Source organism: Oryctolagus cuniculus, chromosome 15 (assembly GCF_964237555.1).
Source record: "Oryctolagus cuniculus chromosome 15, mOryCun1.1, whole genome shotgun sequence".
Taxonomy (NCBI): domain Eukaryota; kingdom Metazoa; phylum Chordata; class Mammalia; order Lagomorpha; family Leporidae; genus Oryctolagus; species Oryctolagus cuniculus.
Genome location: NC_091446.1, coordinates 16,047,150 through 16,065,154, shown reverse-complemented (window position 1 = coordinate 16,065,154; position 18,005 = coordinate 16,047,150). Strand labels below are relative to the sequence as shown.

At 54.2% G+C, this 18,005-nt stretch overlaps 1 protein-coding gene across 5 annotated transcripts in view; it reads left to right on the top strand.

The window, feature by feature from the left end:
• Positions 1 to 42: 42 nt before the first annotated feature.
• Positions 43 to 18,005, top strand: part of VWA2 (von Willebrand factor A domain containing 2) — a 53,636-nt gene continuing 35,673 nt past the window's right edge. The window contains exons 1-4 of one of the 5 annotated variants that reach the window (XM_051823659.2): positions 43 to 85; positions 10,495 to 10,556; positions 15,890 to 15,964; positions 17,495 to 17,628. In XM_051823659.2, coding sequence (XP_051679619.2) covers positions 10,505 to 10,556; positions 15,890 to 15,964; positions 17,495 to 17,628 — 261 coding nt within the window. In that variant the 5' untranslated portion in view covers positions 43 to 85; positions 10,495 to 10,504. Of the gene's footprint in view, positions 86 to 201; positions 342 to 2,910; positions 2,935 to 6,413; positions 6,555 to 10,494; positions 10,557 to 15,889; positions 15,965 to 17,494; positions 17,629 to 18,005 lie in introns of those variants that run through there. The other 4 variants (XM_051823660.2, XM_008270543.4, XM_017348587.3 and 1 more) reach the window with 4 other exon arrangements.

Sequence of the window (18,005 nt, the reverse complement as noted above, 5' to 3'; positions counted from 1 at the left end):
CTCTGGGCAGAGACAACAGGTGTCGCACGTGGCCGCAGCGCCCCCTGCCCGAGCCGAGCCCGCGCCCGCCCGCGCGCTCCTCGCGGTGAGTCTCAGCCCCGCGCGCCCGGTCCCCGCTCGCTCGGCGGCCTCAGCAGAGGCGGCTGCTTGGCGATCGCACTCCTGGGCCGGGAGCCCGCTCTGCCCCCGGCGCCGGGACTGCGCGCGGCGCGTGGACGTTGCGGGCTTTGTTCGGCATTGTCTGCGCCCACCTGAGCGCGGCCTTTCCGGGAAGGGCGCACCTGGCGCGCCCGGCCGGCCCCCGGGGAGTGAGCGTGGCTCCCGGGAGGTGCCGTACACAGGTAAGGGGTTAGGGGCGCCGACTGAGCGGAGGGGGGCATGTTCTGGGAGGCCCGCGCTGCCGGGCACTGGCGCGGGGCCCCCTTACCCGGCCGGCGCCGAAGGTGCATAAGGCGTTGCGGCGACATCGTTCGCCCCCAGCAACCGTACACACACAGGTGCTGGGAGACTCCGCGGAACTTTTCCAAGCAGCCGGGAGCCCACAGCGAGCCCAGACGACCCTGGGTGACGGGAAGCCCGGGGATTTGCCCTCCTTGGGGACCTCGCGAGCTGGAACACCCTCCTCTTGCTCAGCCCTCACCCAGCCCCGATTCCGGCTACTTACGGCCAGGTCCTTGGCCGCCTGCTGGAAGGGCCCCAGCACTAATGGCACGCAGGCTTTCCGGGGGCACCGAGTTAAAAACGTCTTTTAAGGACATCAGGGGCCTGCGCCGCGGCTCACTAGGCTGATAATCCTCCACCTTGCGGCGCCGGCACACCGGGTTCTAGTCCCGGTCGGGGCACTGGATTCTGTCCCGGTTGCCCCTCTTCCAGGCCAGCTCTCTGCTGTGGCCCGGGAGTGCAGTGGAGGATGGCCCAAGTGCTTGGGTCCTGCAGCCCGTGGGAGACCTGGAGAAGCACCTGGCTCCTGCCTTCGGATCAGTGCGATGCGCCGGCCGCGGCAGCCATTGGAGGGTGAACCAACGGCAAAAGGAAGACCTTTCTCTCTGTCTCTCTCTCACTCTCACTCTCCACTCTGCCTGTCCAAAAAAAAAAAAAAAAAAAAGACATCAGGGGCACCTGGCGGCCTCTGATTGTGGAATCGGGTCTCCCGCTGAGAGGGCACTTCAGCGCCCACACTTGCTGTCCTAGTAACTAGGTAACCTGTGTGATTTTCAAATAAGGTTTAATTAAAAATAAAAAGCAAACAGAACCCCTAGAAACTGTTTGACAGATCCAGGCCTGAAACATCAAATTCTGTTGACTGAGCAAAGAGGGAACCAGAGGTGAGTTTGTCAAAGCTGCTGACTGCAGGGGTCTGAGGCCTGTCTTCCTGCCGCTGATGGGGCACAAAGGAAGATCCACAGGCCTTCCCCTTCCCCTCCCCGTCTCCTGGAGAGGGGTCAGAATTCCCCAGACAAGAACCTTATGCAGGGGAACAGGGGAATTCCTTCGTGTCTCCTGAGAGTCCCTTCTGTAGGCTCGGGTCCTCTGCAACAAATCCTAGACAGAGATTTAAGTTTTTACAGATTAGGAAACAAGAGTTTTCCCGCATATCTCCAGCCCACCCCTGCATAGCTGCCCTTAGAGTGGCACGTTGGTAACAACTGTTGGACCTGTGCTAACACTGACTGTGGCCCAAAGTGCATGGCTGAATTTAGGGTTCACTCTTGCTGTCCGTTCTGTGGGTGTGGGCAAAGTTAATGACAGGCACCCACAGCCTTTGTAGCGGTGTGGTCCTTTCCCTGCCTGCCCTGGAAGCCCTCCCCTGGCAGTTCCCGTCCGTCTTCTCCTTGTGCCTCTTCCCGAATGTCCTGGTTGGGGAAGGAGCCCTTCCTATCGACTTTTACTTAGTAACCCGCCTCCAAGTTCTGACTCCTGACTGTTTGAACTTGGTAAACAGCATAACTGTCGACTGGCCTCCGTGGCTGCAGGTGCGCTCCACCCACCCTGTGCACCTCTCACAACTAGGAAGCATCTGAGCTGCATCCTCAATGCCTGGAAGGGTGCCAGGTGTCCGGCAGGTGCCTCATTTTCATTGGATAAGTGAAATGTCATCCCGCCAGTGGAAGACTCACCTCCACGATGAAGTGTTTAGAACACAGTAGGCCAGTGCCCCGGCTCACTAGGCTAATCCTTCACCTTGCGGTGCCGGCACACAGGGTTCTAGTCCCGGTCGGGGCGCTAGATTCTGTCCCTGTTGCCCCTCTTCTGGTCCAGCTCTCTGCTGTGGCCCGGGAGTGCAGTGGAGGATGGCCCAAGTGCTTGGGCCCTGCAGCCCGTGGGAGACCAGGAGAAGCACCTGGCTCCTGGCTTCGGATCAGCATGGTGCGCCGGCCGCAGCACGCCGGCCACGGCGGCCATTGGAGGGTGAACCAACGGCAAAAGGAAGACCTTTCTCTCTGTCTCTCTCTCTCTCACTGTCCACTCTGCCTGTCCAAAAAAAAAAAAAAAACAAACAAACAAAAAAAAAAAACAGTAGCATTCAGGCTTGTGCACTTGACCTTCAGGAAATAAAACCATTGGAGGGGGCTGTGGTAGAACTTAGAACTGTTAATTTTCTGTCTGAGCTAAAAGATTGTTTTGAAATTGCATACCTCCCATCACCCACAAAGCTGTTGGAAGACTCCCTGCCACTCCCCAACCCAGCCCTCTGGGACGGCGGAAGGCATTTGAAGTCTCTCCCTGAGGTTTGCCCCTTTCATCTTCTAAACCACTCTAGGCTGCCTCCTCTTCCACCCACGGAATTACCCGTGGGTGTTCCCGGTACGATCACTGCCCTCAGACCTCTCACTTCCTTTCCTGATCCTACCTTTCCCTGGCTTCCAATCGGGAAGCTTTGTCCTGGCCCAGGGGTTTTTACGCTGTCTCATGGGGTCCTGGCAACCTTTCCAGGTAAGTAGGGGTGCTGCCACTCCCCATTTAAGAGAGCAGGAAATTGAGACTGGAAGGAATTTGGTGGGAAGGCTCCTGATGTGTGAATGGTGTGCTCTCCACTTGCACTGTCACAGCTGAGATGACCCGTGGCTTGCTAGCTCTATGGCATTGACCCCCCTACCTTCCTCCTTGACTGCTCTCTCATGCATAAAGAGGAAATGATAAACATCTACCTTAGCTATGGGGTTATGAGCATTGTTAAATTAATATACAAGATGTAATCTTTCAGCATCATTCGTGTAGTGTTTTACCATTTGGCAGGGACTTCTCTGCAGTGTCTCCGGGTATTGACAGCACTGTAAGTGTGTGAAAAAGATCTCCTCTTTGGACAGATGCACGAGCTGAGTCAGTGGAGTTTGCGGCTCAGAGTTAAGCAGCTGCTGGAAGCAGAGCTGGCTGGAGTCCTGCCTTTGGGGCTCTGTGCATGTGCTCCTATTCCTCTGTGCTTCCTTGAACTTGAGTCCTGTACAGCTTAAAGCATTTTCAACAAAATGCACATGAAAATCTCCTGCTTGCAGTGTTCCTTTGCAGGTATGGAGAGCACGGGAGACCCTGTAATTCATGCCCAGCTTTCCAGGGACTTCAAAAATGGTCATGCCTTGATGGCGACTTCCAGTTATCAGACTGTTGGGTTCTGAAAACCTGATTATTGTTTCGTTCAGTTGAAAGAGATACAGATAGAAGTCTTCTATCGGCTGGTTCACTCTTTAAATGTCCACAACAGCCGAAAAACTGGGCCAAGCTGAAACCAAGAGCCTGGAACTCCATCTGGGTCTCATGTGGGTGGCAGGGACTCAAGTACTTGAGCCATCACCTGCCGCCTCCCAGGGTGCACGTCAGCAGAAAGCTGGAATCGGGAGCAGAGCTGGGGCTTGAACCCAGGCCCCCAGATAAGGGATGCAGGAGCCTCGATTTCTGTGCCAAATGTTCCCCCCACCCCTGCCCCGCATTAAAGAAAAAATTGTTTTAAAACTTTGCTTCATGTGAGACAGACAGCTCTGATTATTCTAGGAGCAGCGTGACTGCCCCCAAGCAGCTTTTAAAATGGTTGCTCTGCCACAGCAAGCTAGAAGTGTGCCGGCTACTTCCCTTGACTCTCTGGACTGGAGCCAGCTATTTTGCCACATGGATACGGAAGGTGGCTTTCGGAGTGGGCAGTGGGGGGAGGCCTTCCTGGCTGGCGACTTTGGGCTCTGACTTCAGTCTTCCTGTTGAGGTGTGAGTTGTGCTTCTAAGGGGCTCAGGTTTTCATCACCCCGATTCACAGGTGGCTGCCAGCCCAGGGCTAATCTAGTATTGGGGTGGGAATGATTTCCTTTTTCACCCTACACTCATTTCATTTCCTGTCGTAGAGGAGAAGGTGGGCATTGTCTTGCAAAGCTGCCAGCAGCCCTCGCCTACCTGTCCAGCCCTCCCATTTCAAAGGCAGCCTTGTTCTGGCCTCTGTTTCTAACTCCCCTCCACCCCCTGCCCGGAAATGGAATCCCTGGGCAGTGCACAGAAGCATGGTTCTGTGACATTGTGCAGCCCGCTGTCCCACATGCTGCTGGTGCTGTGTAGGACCAGCACCTGGGGGGGCTTCTGAGCCCATGTGTGAGCACCCCAGAGACCAGGAATCAGCCCTGGCGTTGGCATGAGTAATGGAGCAGAAAGGAAGGAAGGAAGGTGGTGAGCAAGGCGTTTTGTAATGGGAAAAGCTAGACCAGGTGTACCTGGGAATGGGTCCTGCCCCTGGCTTGCACGTTCCCCCTGACTGCTTTGTACAAGAATGCCCAGGGCCCTGGCAGTGTTCTCGTGTGCTGGAGCGTGGGAGTTGCTGGCTGAACACCCTTGCCAACTCCTGGCCAAAGAGCAGGAGTCAGGATCGTAGATGCTTAATTATGCTCCTGTGCCTGTCTTCGTGCCCACAGCTCGTACCTTTGTTTCTGGAGGGGCCCCCGCCCTGTCCCATCATCACTCCCTCAGACACTCTGGTGGCTCCTAGAGTTTTTCCCCAGAATCTGGAAGGGGTGGATTGAACAGATTCCTGGAATGGAATCTGGTCCACGTATTAGTTATGTAGCCTCTATGCCTCAGTTTTCTCATCTGTAAAGTGGGGATAATAGACCCTTTCTGGCTGGCTCCGAGGGTTAGGAGGGAAGGGACATGAGTACAGTGGCATCCGTGCAATACACGCTCACTAGATGGTGGTCACTGTTGACTTGTACTGTGAATGTCTCCTTATGAAAACAGTGTTTTCCAAGGTGGTATTTTGAAGGTTGCATTAGGAGTATGAAGTTTTGAGAGGGGAAGAGAAGGGAATAAATTGAGAATCAGAGATGATTGGTTTGGAGGAGTTTAAGAGTGCCAACAATGTTTCAGAGGATTGAAATAATATTTTTACCTTTCACAATTGTTTTGTTGGAGAGGGGCAGAGAAAGCGTGCCAGTGCTCCCATGCTCTGGTTCACTGCCCAGATGCCTGCAGTGGCTGGGGCCAGGCGGGGCCAGGCCAGGGCCAGAGCTGAGTGCTGGGAACTCAGTCCAGGTCTCCCACTTGAACTAACACCGCTGCCTCTCAGGGTCTGCATCACCAGGGAGCTGGAGTCAGGAGTGGAGCCCGGCACTTCCCTGTGAGACACAGGCATCCTAACTGCCAGGCTGAGCGCCTGCTCCTGTTTCTTTTCTCCTGCTGTGAAGAAGAACGCAGATAATGCAGCGAGCCGGAAGGTGCACCTGCAAGGCCCCCTGTAGCCCATTGGCTGTCGGCTTTACAGTGCTTTGTTGGGCAAGCACGTGCCTCACCTAGGATGTCCCAGGTACATGCAGGTCCCTGAAGCTCTGTTAGACACGGCCCCTCCTGGTAGGCATTTGCCACTGTGAGCTATGTGACAATAGGGGTGTGTTGGGGGACAAAAGAGTACGCTGTGGCTGAGGTTGCCACACTGGACCATCTGATCCCAGCACTGGTAAAGAAGGTATTTGATGTTTGCCTCCATTTGCAGGTTGCCGGCATGTATTTTGTTTTAATGAGCAGAAACTTAGATTCTGGAAAAACACCCACCTGGGCAAGCAGAGGCATATAACAAAGTGCGAAGAGCTGGGCGGGAGGAGCTGAGTGTGCTGGATACCTGGCTGTGGGGCAGGAGGCTTCCGTCCGCCCACTCTACCCCCGCAGCAGCCTGGGGAGGAGGCTGCCAGAGCCTCGTCGTGCGAGTGACGAGCCTCAGTCTCCTGCATGTGTCCAAGGTTGGGAGCCGTGACCCCAGAAAACTGCCCTGGACCCGGGGACTCCACGGCCCTGAGCAGCCCGTTCCTCTGCCCCGCTCTGCTCCTCGTCCCACGGCCTCGCCCCTGCCTGGCTGCCAGGTGGCAGGTGGGAGCTTGTCCTGCACATGTGTGTGACTAAGAGGCAAGGAAACTTGTCCTTGGGAGAGAAGAAAGTCTCAAGTCTGTTTAGCCGGCAGGCTCCAGGGCTGACAGCTGAGGGGAGGCGCAGGAGTCCCTCAGCAGGTCCGTGTTCTTTCCTGCCACCCGGTCACATGTGGGCAGCTGTGACTGCCTTGCTGTCGCCCTACTGGATGCCTGCTGTCTACTTAGGTAGGTGGGGGCTTGGACCTTGTAGTTTCTTGGAGCGTGAAATCCCTGTGCAAAGACCGAGCTGGGTGGGACATTGAGTTGGTTTTTTTCCAAAGCGTTTTGAAATCCAAGGGGCTGAGTACACAGTAGAGTAAGGTCTGTTTTACTTGAAAGGTGGAGTTAGAGATGGGGGGAGAGAGAGACCTTCCATCCTCTGGTTGACTCCCCAAATGGCTACAATGGTCAAAGCTGGATCAGATGAAAGCCATCCGGGTCTCCTGTGTGGACAGCAGGGGCTCAAGCATTTGGGCCATCCTCTGCCTTCCCAGGCACATTAGCAGGGAGTTGGACTGGAAGTGGAGCAGCCAGGTCTCGAACCAGCAATCATATGGGCTGCCCGCATCCTTGGCAGTGGTTTGTCTGCTGTGCCATGGTGGGATTTTTAAAACCAGATCTCACCCTAGCAGCATCATTTTGTCATCAGCGAACCCAGGCTCCTGTCAGAGGGTCAGAGGGCATCAGGCCGAGAACATGGGGTTCTTAGATTATTGTGGGTGCTCTTTCACCACCGCATTTACAGTGGGCACATGTCAGTGTGAGGGGGCAGGCTTCTGAGGGGTGGCTCTGTGGTTAAAGTGTTTGGAATTAGCACCATGCAGGACCACCCTGGCTCCCTTCCCTCTGAGCCTCAGCGACGTCTTCCGTCCGCTCCTGGTCTCCTCTTTGCTTTCCTGTGGTCCTGAGACCCTCTCATTACCTGTTCCCAGGAGGGTGGGGGTGAGCACAGTCCCCTGGAGGCAGTCTTGCCCTGCTGTGGCTTCCTAGTTCCCCGTGAAGCCTGGCGACAGCTGCTTCCCAGCCTGAGCATGGCCACTTGCTCTGTCACTTGTTCAGCCCATTGCTTAGTTCCAAATGGCTCCCGTGTCCCCAAGGGCTGTGTCTGTGAGGGGGAGAGCTCATTTTAGCACAGGTTCCATTAGAGGGCGTCCTGTGGGCTGTGGAAGGGGAGCAGGAAGCTGCTGCCATGTGCTTGGCGGTGGGGAGGGCCCTGCCGCCTACCAGGGCATGTGAGGCCCCTGGGCCTGCGATCAGTCTGTGTGAACCTGCCTTGTTACCCATGTCTGGAATGGAGGAGGGTGGCATTTGTCTAAGAGGTCAGGAGGTCTTCAGACGGGGATGTGTCAGGCCAGAGTGAGTTCCCACAGGAGGCTGTGCCCTGGTGGTATCTCAGGTGCTGACTCAGAACCCCCACCCCGGTCTCTAGAACCTGGGGAGCTCCTGGAGACCCATAGTGGTGCCCTGTCCATAGCTCTGCCCTGGGTTTGCTCTTTGAATGGGTGTCCATCTTACTTATGTGATGGAAAATTTAGGAAAACTCTCATAGCATCACCTTGTTATTGCCAAGTCATTTTATTTATGAGGGAGGGAGGAAGGGAATGCAGACTGGCAGAGAGCTCCAATCAGCTGGCTCACTCCCCCAAATGCCTGTGATGGGTGGAGTAAAGCTGAGGTCAAAGCTGAGAGCCGGAAAGTCAATCCAGGTCTCCCATGTAGGAGGCAGGAACCCAATTACTCGAGTCCTCACCTGCTGCCTCCCAGGGTCTGCGTTAGCAGGAAGCTGGAGCCAGGAGGCAGAGGCAGATACCGAACCCAGGCACTGCAGTATGGAATGCGGGCACCCCAACTGCTGGGCCAGATGCCCATCTCCCACGGCTTTCCTCCATGAGTGTGCTGCAGAGCGATTGCAGTCAGCCTTGGTATCTGTGGTTTCCCATCCGTGGATTCAACCAACCTTGGTTCAAAAGTATTCGGGGGAAAAAAATGCATTTCTTGTCATTATTCCCTGAGCAGCACAGTATAACAGCTATTTACCTAGTGCTTACACTGTATTAGGTATTGTCAATAATCTAGAGAAGATGTAAGGTATACGGGAAGCGGCGGGTGTTTGGTCCAACTCTTAAGGTGCTGGTTAAGATGCCCACCTCCCTCCTGAGTATCTTGGTTCACTTTCCAGCTCCAGCTCCTGACTCCAGCTTCCTGCTAGCGCAGATCCTTGGGAGGCACCAGGAATTATCTCAAGTAACTGAGATCCTGCCACACCCATGGCAGGCATCCATGGAGTTCCTGGCTCTTGACCAGTCATTTTGCGCATTGGGGCCATGAATTAGTGGATGAGAGCATTCTCTGTCTCTCTCTCTCCCTCTGCTTGTCAAATAAATAAAAAGTTTTAAAATAAATCCAGGAAAGTCTGTAAGTTACATGTGAATGCTATGCCATTTTATATATAAGGGATTGAGCATCTTCAGATTTTGTCATCGACCGGGGGTCCTGGAACCAATCCCCCAGAAAATATCTAGGGACAGCTGTATGGGGTGATCCTGGAGATAGTGGATCCCCCCAGGGCAAAGCAGAATTTTTGAAACCTCTTTTAATAATACTTGCAGGTTTTTACCTGCTAAATGATGCTGGGAGAAAAGGTGTTGGTTTCATTCTGTATGACCCTTTTCTGTTCTTGGACTGCATGGTCACCTGCTTAGCCTAAGACTCTCTGAATTGGGCATCCTGTCTGTAACTGAAATGATAACGGTGCATTTCTTGAGTGTCACAGCTAAAACTAGAGGTAGATCTCAGGTATGTGCCCTTATGGAATACAAGTTACAGGCTGTCATTTCTCATTAAAAGCCTCACTTCTGCCCTTAATATCCTCTCAAACCTAGTCAGCTGGGGGTGGGTGTTTGCGCAATCATTGAAACACTGATTGGGACACCTGTGTGCCTGGACACAGTGCTTGGGGTCAAGTCCCAGCTCAGCTCCTGATTCTGGGAGGTGGCAGTGGATGGTTCAAGTGTTTGGGACCCTACCACTTGGGAGACTCTCCTCATTTCAGCCGGCTGTGTCCTGGCTGTTGCAGGCATTTGGGGAGTAAACCAGGGGGTAGGAGATCTCTGTCCCATGACTATATCTCTCTCTCTGTCTCTCTTTCATAATTTTCAAAAACTCATACTGATGGGGCCAGTGCTGTGGCACAGTGGGTTAAAACCCTGGCCTGAAGCCCTAGAATCCCATATGGGCGCCGGTTCTAGTCCCGGCTGCTCTTCTTCTGATCCAGCTTTCTGCTGTGGCCTGGGAAAGCAGTAGAAGATAGCCAAGTCCTTGGGCCTCTGCACCTGCATGGGAGACCTGGAAGAAGATCCTGGCTTCAGATCGGCGCAGCTCTGGCCGTTGTGGCCATCTGGGTAGTGAACCAGCGGATGGAAGACCTCTCTCTCTGTCTCTACCTCTCTCTGTAACCCTTTCTTTCAAATAAATAAAATTAAAAAAAAAAAAAAACTCATACTGATAATTGGGCCCCATGAAACTGAATTTTACTCTTGCTAGAAGCATTATTTAAAAACCTTAAAAAAAAAAAAAAAAAACTTTTTCAGCCTGATTACTGATTGTAAATAAGAAGTGCAGGCTCTCTTTGGACGCTGGCTTCTTAGCTGGGCAGATTTGCTAGAAGCTTCCAGAAAACAAGGACACTGAAAGTCAGATCATCGAGCTGTCAGTTTCAAAGTCCTCCTGAAGAAGTGACAGCCCAGATGGGGAGTCACTCTGCCTAGGGTTCTGCGACTCCATGGGGCCCAGGCAGGGTGAGACCCAGGCCTCGGCTCTGGGCAGAGCACCCCGCCCAGCCTGTGGAAGAGCAGGGGTGCATTTGGGGGCAGGGGTGGAATTCTGGGGAAGGCGTTAGGTTGTTGTTTACAACTCCAAGTTGTTGCAGTGGAGACTTCGTGGTGTTTTGGAAAACCTTGACTTCTCCAGGCTACTGTAGTTGTTATGGGTAGGAGCGCCCCCCCCCCCCGCCCCGGAGCTATTTGTGGTCTGGAAAAGGCTGAATCCTAGTCCTGCTGTTTGGCAGTGCGACCGGGACATCCACAGAGCTAACCGCTGATGTTGTAATTCTCTCCTGGTCCCGTAGCTGTACCAACATGCCCCGTGTCCTGCTGCTGGGAGCCGCGTGCGTTTTCCTGTTTGCCAGAGGTAAGATTGTGGGGAAGGAGGTGGTAAACGCTGGGGGTTGGTTTCCTTCCGATCCCACTGGATTGTTTTAACTTTTGGAGGTCTTGGTCCATCTGCCTCACCCCTCTCCATGGCCACCTCCCTAATCTAAGCCACGTGTTCTTGTGCTTGGACCATTGCAGTGGCCTCCTGGGGTCACCTGGTCCCCCTCACAGCAGCCATTTCCAAACGTACATCTATCTCATGGCTGGACTCCTCTCCACCTCCACCCAGAACTTTCTGTTGCTCTGACGAGACCCTGTCTGACCCCAGCCTGTGGCCCTCCGTCCCCTCCCCTCCATCTTTTGTCTGGCAGCCTCACGCCCCTTCAGGTCCTGCCTGTACCCTTGCTCCCTCCTGCCGACCGAGTTCTGAAGGGCTGTGGCCCCTCTGCCTGGGTCACTCCCTCGCCCCAGCACTGGCTTCCTGGTAAACCCCTACCCATCCTAGAGTACCCAGCACAGTTCCTCTGGGATGCCCAGATCAATTCAGGTCAGGTTCCCAGGGCCTCTGCTTCTGCTCTATGTAGCAGAGCAGATGTGAGTTTAAAACAGATGCTGGGAGGTCACTTTGGTACCAACTGTTGAAAATTTACACCTGGGGCCAGCACTGTGACTCACTTGGTTAATCCTCCACCTGTGGCGCTGGCATCCCATATGGGCACCGGGTTCTAGTCCCGGCTGCTCCTCTTCCAGTCCAGCTCTCTGCTGTGGCCCAGGAGTGCAGTGGAGGATGGCCCAAGTGCTTGGGCCCCTGCACCTGCATGGGATACCAGGAAGAAGCACCTGGCTCCTGGCTTCGGATCAGTGTAACTCTGGCCATAGTGGCCTTTTGGGGGGCGGGGGTGAACCAACGGAAGGAAGACCTTTCTTTTTTTTTTTTTTTTTTTTTGACAGGCAGAGTAGACAGAGACAGAGAGAAAGGTCTTCCTTTGCCGTTGGTTCACCCTCCAATGACTGCCGCGGCCAGCGCACCGCGCTGATCCGATGGCAGGAGCCAGGTGCTTCTTTTGGTCTCCCATGGGGTGCAGGGCCCAAGCACTTGGGCCATCCTCCACTGCACTCCCTGGCCACAGCAGAGAGCTGGCCTGGAAGAGGGGCGACCGGGACAGAATCCGGCGCCCCAACCGGAACTAGAACCCAGTGGCTGGCGCCGCAAGGCGGAGGATTAGCCTAGTAAGCCGCGGCGCCAGCCGGAAGGAAGACCTTTCTGTCTGTCTGTCTCTCTCACTGTCTATAACTCTACCTGTAAAAAAGACAAAAAAAATAAAGAATTTACACATTTTCCCCTCTACGTGAGCTCCCTGAGCGAAGAGCCTCTGCATGGCAAGAGTTCACCATTGTATAATCTCTGTGCCCGGCGCAGGGGCTGGGCACGCCATCAGTGCTTAATAATAGGTTCATGAGTGAATCGTGGCACAAACCCACTGCTTCCTACTTCCCACCTTGTCCCCCCTGAGTTCTGGCCTCTTTGAAATACGAGTCGGTAGTAAGGCATCTGTATGTCTGCAAGTGGCGGTTCCATGAGTAAGAACAAGAACACCGGGTCACTGAGCTGCCCAGCCTAGCTCGGAATCCCTTCTCTGCGACCAAGGGGTTGCACTCTGGCCTCGCTGGTTTCTTTCTTGCAATTCTTCCCTGATCTGTGTTTTCGGAGCAGGGAGGCCACTGTTTGCTGATTTGGCTGCTGTCACCAGCTTTCTGTCCCCCAGAGCCCCGGAGCTTAATGATCAGACAAGCTGCAAGTAGAGACTTGCTGGTGCAGCCTGGCTCCTGAACCCACCTGTTTGCCCCATCTCTCAGCCCCTCCAGATGGGCAGTGTCATGCAGTGGCCGAGGGACAGGGGCATGGTGAGGTGTGTTAATGGGGAGGGAGCAGGGGCCCAGCCACAGTCAAGTTTCTACACCAGCATCTCATGGAACTTTGCCTTCTGTGGCCCTAATCCGTCCCCCAGGGTATGACATGCACTTGACCTGTCTACCCCTGGGTTGGATCAGTGAGGCTCTGTGATTTGTCTGAAGTCACCCAGGTACTGGGAGCAGAGCTGAAATGAATACCCAGGTCCCCGGGCTGTCGGGCTGGCCCTGCCGCTCTGGGTTTTTCAGGAGAGACAAACGTGGAGATTCTCTCTCTGGATGCCCTAGCTCTGCCACCACCTCTAAAGTGAAAACGTTGGCCTTGATGCTTGATCCTCAGCTCTGCCTTCCCACCCATGTACCTGTGGCCCCTCGGGGATTAAGGTTTGCAGCTCCAGCAGGTGGGCGGTAGGGCTTATGGGAGGCTGCTGACTTGGGGAGATGAAGCAGCAGCAATGATGTGGTACCTGGGCCCTGTCCCAGGGACACCCCTGCAGGGTCCTGGAGCTTCAGGACTGGATCCTTGAAGCCCGACACCTGCGGAAACAGCTCAGCCCAGTGAGCAAGGGCCATCGTTAGTGAGTGGCCCCTGGTCACGGAGCTCCCCTGGCCGCCTGTCTCCAGCTGGAGGACCAGCTGGAAAGACACTGACAATGAAACAGTCTCGTCCTGTTCGTGGGGGCTCCTCAGCTCCTGAGCCCTCTGCCAGTAGTTTGTGGACTCACCCCAGGAAGCCTCGGTGCTGCGTGTCTCATGCAGAGAGCTGGGCTGTGCTTTGCAGAGGACAGAGTGGAAGGGTTTGTGCCCTCTGGGAGCTTCTGGGTGGGACGGGGCTGAAGGACCCATGGGAGCAGCCTGTGCCCGGAGGTGGGCTGCAACAGGCACACGTATTTGCAGGATCTCCGTGCCGTCAGAGTGCAGCGAGGCAGGAAGCCCCTGTTGTGAACCGCTGTCATGCCTCTGCCCCAGTCTCTGCTGCTGTTCATGCAGGGGGACTAGAAGCTCCTTTTGTTTGCACTGGGACCTTGTGAGTGGAGGGCCGTCCTGGGGTGCTGGGAGATCAGGTTGATCTTGGCATTGGCCCCCAGAATGCAGCACCCATGAGCCGGCTCCCCGGTGCTGTGCATGTCCTCCATTTCCTGCCAGCTCCCACTCCTTCACCCCCTCCCCTTTCCTCCAGCAGCCACTCATGCCCATGACCTTTGTCTGCCCCTGCCCCAATCTGCTCCTGGGCCTTGGCCACTCTGGCTTCATTTCCCCTGTGCCTCATCACTGGACGTCAGCTGTGCCTGCCACTCGTCATCTCCCGTGTGCAGTCGCAGAGGGTGCTGGCTCCTCAGAATATCCCTCCCAGGGCAGCCGTTGGGCATAGTGCCCAAGACACCACTTGGGATGCGCATATCCCGTATCAGAGGGCCTGGGTTCAGGTCTTGGCTCTGATTCCAGCTTCCTGCTAATGTGCACCCTAGGGGGCAGCAGGTGATGGCTCAAGTATTCAGGCCCATGGTACCCATGTGGGAGGCCTGGATTGAGTTCCAGGCTCCTGGCTTCATCCTGGCCCAGCCCTGGCTGTGATGGGTATTTAGCAAATGAACCAATAGATGAGAGATCCCTGTCTGTCTGCTTTTCAAATAAGTACATTAATTAAAATAACTTTTAAAATAAAAGAGTGAAAAGTCTATCCACAAACTTCCTATTTGAAAACTTTTTAGCCCTGTACACATTAATCACATTGAACGACCATGTCAGTATTTACTTACATGTAATTTTTTTTTGACATGCAGAGTTAGAGAGAAAGGTCTTCCTTCCATTGGTTCACCCCCGAAATGGGCGCTACGGCCGGCGCGCTGCACTGATCTGAAGCCAGGAGCCAGGTGTTTCCTCCTGGTCTCCCATGCAGGTGCAGGGCCCAAGCACTTGGGCCATCCTCCACTGCACTCCTGGGCCACAGCAGAGAGCTGGACTGGAAGAGGAGCAACCAAGACAGAATCCAGCGCCCCAACTGGGACTAGAACCCGGGGTACCGGTGCCGCAGGCGGAGGATTAGCCAAGTGAGCCGCAGCACCAGCCATTTACATGTAATTTTCTTTGCATACTTGAACTCTAGTATTTCTCTAGCACAAAGAACATTGAAGAGGAGGGCCTTAACGCACATGTTCTCTAAAGTTTCTTGTAATCGCTAGGTCTGGTACTACAGGGTCAAAGGGTATAGGTATTTTTATGACTCTTAATTAATTCAGCTGAGTTTTGTTTTGAGGAGGATTATAATTTACAGTGCCACCACTGGAAAAACATTTTCCCAATTTAACTTTGCCCCAGTTACATTTCAGTTAGAATTTAATCACTTAATTTTCATATTGAAGATGGTGTCTCATTGTTAAAGCACTTTGTAGGCCGGCGCCACGGCTCAATAGGCTAATCGTCCTGCGGCGCCGGCATCCCGGGTTCTAGTCCCGGTCGGGCACCAGATTCTGTCCCGGTTGCCCCTCTTCCAGGCCAGCTCTCTGCTGTGGCCCAGGAGTACAGTGGAGGATGGCTGAAGTGCTTGGGCCCTGCACCCCATGGGAGACCAGGAGAAGCACCTGGCTCCTGCTTCGGATCAGCGCGGTGCGCTGGCTGCGGCGGCCATTGGAGGTGAACCAACGGAAAAGGAGGACCTTTCTCTCTGTCTCTCTCTCTCTCTCACTGTCCACTCTGCCTGTCAAAAAAATAATAAAAAGCACTTTGTTACCCATTAGAGCATTGTCCCCATGCTTCTCTTTGGATCTGTTCTTCTACCAAGTGGCTGGCTGTTCACGTCCAAGGTTAATTCTTGCAGCAAGAATGCATTGCCTGAGGGGTCTGGCATGGTTCAGGGACTTCCAAGGATAAACCCAGAGATAGTAGAGGGTGCCACCCCTAGAGGGGGACATACATACCCAACCTGGGATGAAAGTCTCTCTCTCTCTAGCTCCTCTGTGTGTACTTTTACAAAAAGATTATTTGAAAGAGCAACTGGGAGCAAGAGTGAGTGAGTGAGCTTCCATCTCTGGTTCACTCTCCCGATGGCTGCAACAGCCAGGGCTGGGCAAGGCTGAACCTGGGAGCCAAGAACTCTGTACTTGGGCCATCCTCTGCTGCCTTCCCAGGCTTATTGGCAGGGAGTTGGGAAGTGGAGCAGCTGGGACTTGAACCAGTGCTCCCATATGGGTGGCTTAACTGGGTACACTTAACCCACTGTACCACAGTACTGGCCCCTCTATTTTTTTTAAATCTTTCTCTACAAGATACCCAAGTTTAAATAGAGAGATACCCCCTGGAAATGGGGCACTTGGGGTGTTTCTTTGTGCTTCCACAGGGTCATTTTTGAGGTACAGATGTCACTGGACTCCTTACCTGTTTCCGGTCCTGTTACCTGTTCATTCTGGTCTCCTCCCCCGTCAGCCTTGGAATGACCACCTCTTGTGTGTTCTCTCCTAGTGCCCCCCGCCCACCCTCTTCAGGAAATGCACGTGAGCAGGGAGACCATCGGGAAGATTTCAGCAGCCAGCAAACGTAAGCCCAGGTCTTACTCGGCAATCCCAGCACCTGTCCACACAGCGTCTGTGTGACGGACCCAAGAGAGGCCTCGTCCCTCCCAGGGTCTCTGCCCCGTTCCAGCCCTCATGTCATGCCCTGGGTGGAAGTCATTCCCCTTGATCTAAAAGGAAATTGAGCAGGTCATCATTGCTGTATCTCCTGGCCTGCCCCACCCAGTCTTCTGTCACCTGACTGCTGTCCATCCAGCCGCCCTTGTAGCCGGCCTCATTTCTTCTTCTCCCACCCCAATAAGTGTCTCCTGCACGTGGCCCAGCCACTCCAGCACCTTCCCCCGGCCCGTCCTCCCCTCCCTCCCCTTTCCGGCTCCAAGGTTGCCTTCTGGGTGGTGCTTCTCTGACTCCTCTCCCTAGCACCCCCTGTGTGTGTGGGGGGAGCCAGACACCTGGGCTTGGTTCCCGGCTACACCATTTACGGGGACCTTGGCCTTGGGAAAGTTAATGAGTTTCCTGTTGCTCTGCCTTCCTCATCTCTGCAAAGGGAGTAGAAGCAGTGACTCTGCTTGGTGTGGTGGTGGGCAGTTGGTGGCTAAGTGCTAAAAGATACCAAATTTCTTCAGAGATGATAGAGAATGTTCTAAGACAAACTACAGTGAAGGGCTGTATCTGTGCTTATGCGGTTCAGCATCTCCTATCTGAAATCCGAAATCTTCAAGATGGGAAATGTTTGAGTGCTAACAGGATGCACAGAGGCAGTTGCACACATGACCTGATGTAATGGGTCAGAATGCATGGGCTGAACCTACTGTATACAATTACCTTCCGACTATGCGTATGTCAAAGAGAAATGAATCTCATGTTGAGACATGAGAGCCACCCGCAAGATATCTCCTTATGGCTATGCAGCTATTCCAGACTGAAAAATCTGAAATCCAGAACATTTGTGGTCCCAAGCATTTTGGAAAAGGGATGCTCAACCCGTATTAAAGATCACTGAACCTGTACTTTAAGTGGGTGAGTTGTGTGCTATGTGAGCGATCGCTCAATAAAACTTTCAGACACTAAAGAAACAGCGATGTGTCTCAGGGTGGTTGTGAGAATGGAATCAGTTTGTGCATCTGTGTTGTCAGCACCTGCTGGCCTACAGGGAAGGCACAGGCAATGCTGGGCTGTTGCTATTGCTACTTGGGCTTCTGGGTAATGTGGTCTCATAGCAGGGTGCCGGGCTAGAGTGTGGCCCCTTGAGGGCTGGCACCAAGGCTCTTAGTGTCCCTCCCTGGGGTATCCCCACGGATCTCTGTTCGTGTGGTGGAACTCGGTTCTTCCACAATTAGAAAGACTTTGGTGTGAGGGCCTGTTTGCGAGCATCATACCACTGGGTGTGTGCTTCCTACTGCAGAGGACGGCCGCCCCCGCCCGTGGCCCCAGCCTCCCGTGGTGTTGCCTTTCCCCTGTCGTGCTGAGAGCAGCAGCAGCCCAGCCCGCAGCAAGGGCACTTCCCCACTCACTGGCAGAAGCTGGTTGTCACCGTCTGTCCTGCTCTCCCCAGTGATGCGCTGCTCGGCTGCAATGGACATCCTGTTTCTGTTAGATGGCTCTCACAGCGTCGGGAAGGCAAGCTTTGAGAGGTCCAAGCGCTTTGCCATCACAGTCTGTGACGCCCTGGACATCAGCCAAGAGAGGGTGAGTGGGGGTCTTTGTACTTGGGCTTGTTTGGTTGCAGGTGACAGAAAGTCGGTCTTAAGCAGCAGCCAGCACTCACTGGCCTGTGGGACTGGGAAGACCAAGAGTGTGAATCCTGGTTCCAGGCGTGGTGGGGTCCAGGGCCCAGTCAAGGCTGCCAGGCATTCCTCGCTTCTCTTTTTCTGTTTTGCTTTCCTTCCTTCCCACGTAGGTTTTCCTCACAAAGCAAAGTTGCTTTGCGTTGTCCTTCAAGCCGCTGACTCCAGAAAAAGAGAGAGTAGGCTTCTTTCCTTGTAGAGCTAACAAAAGTCCCAGGGAAGGCTCTGATTGGCAGGCTTGGGTCACATGATAATGCATTGCCCAATCCCAGCAGTCAG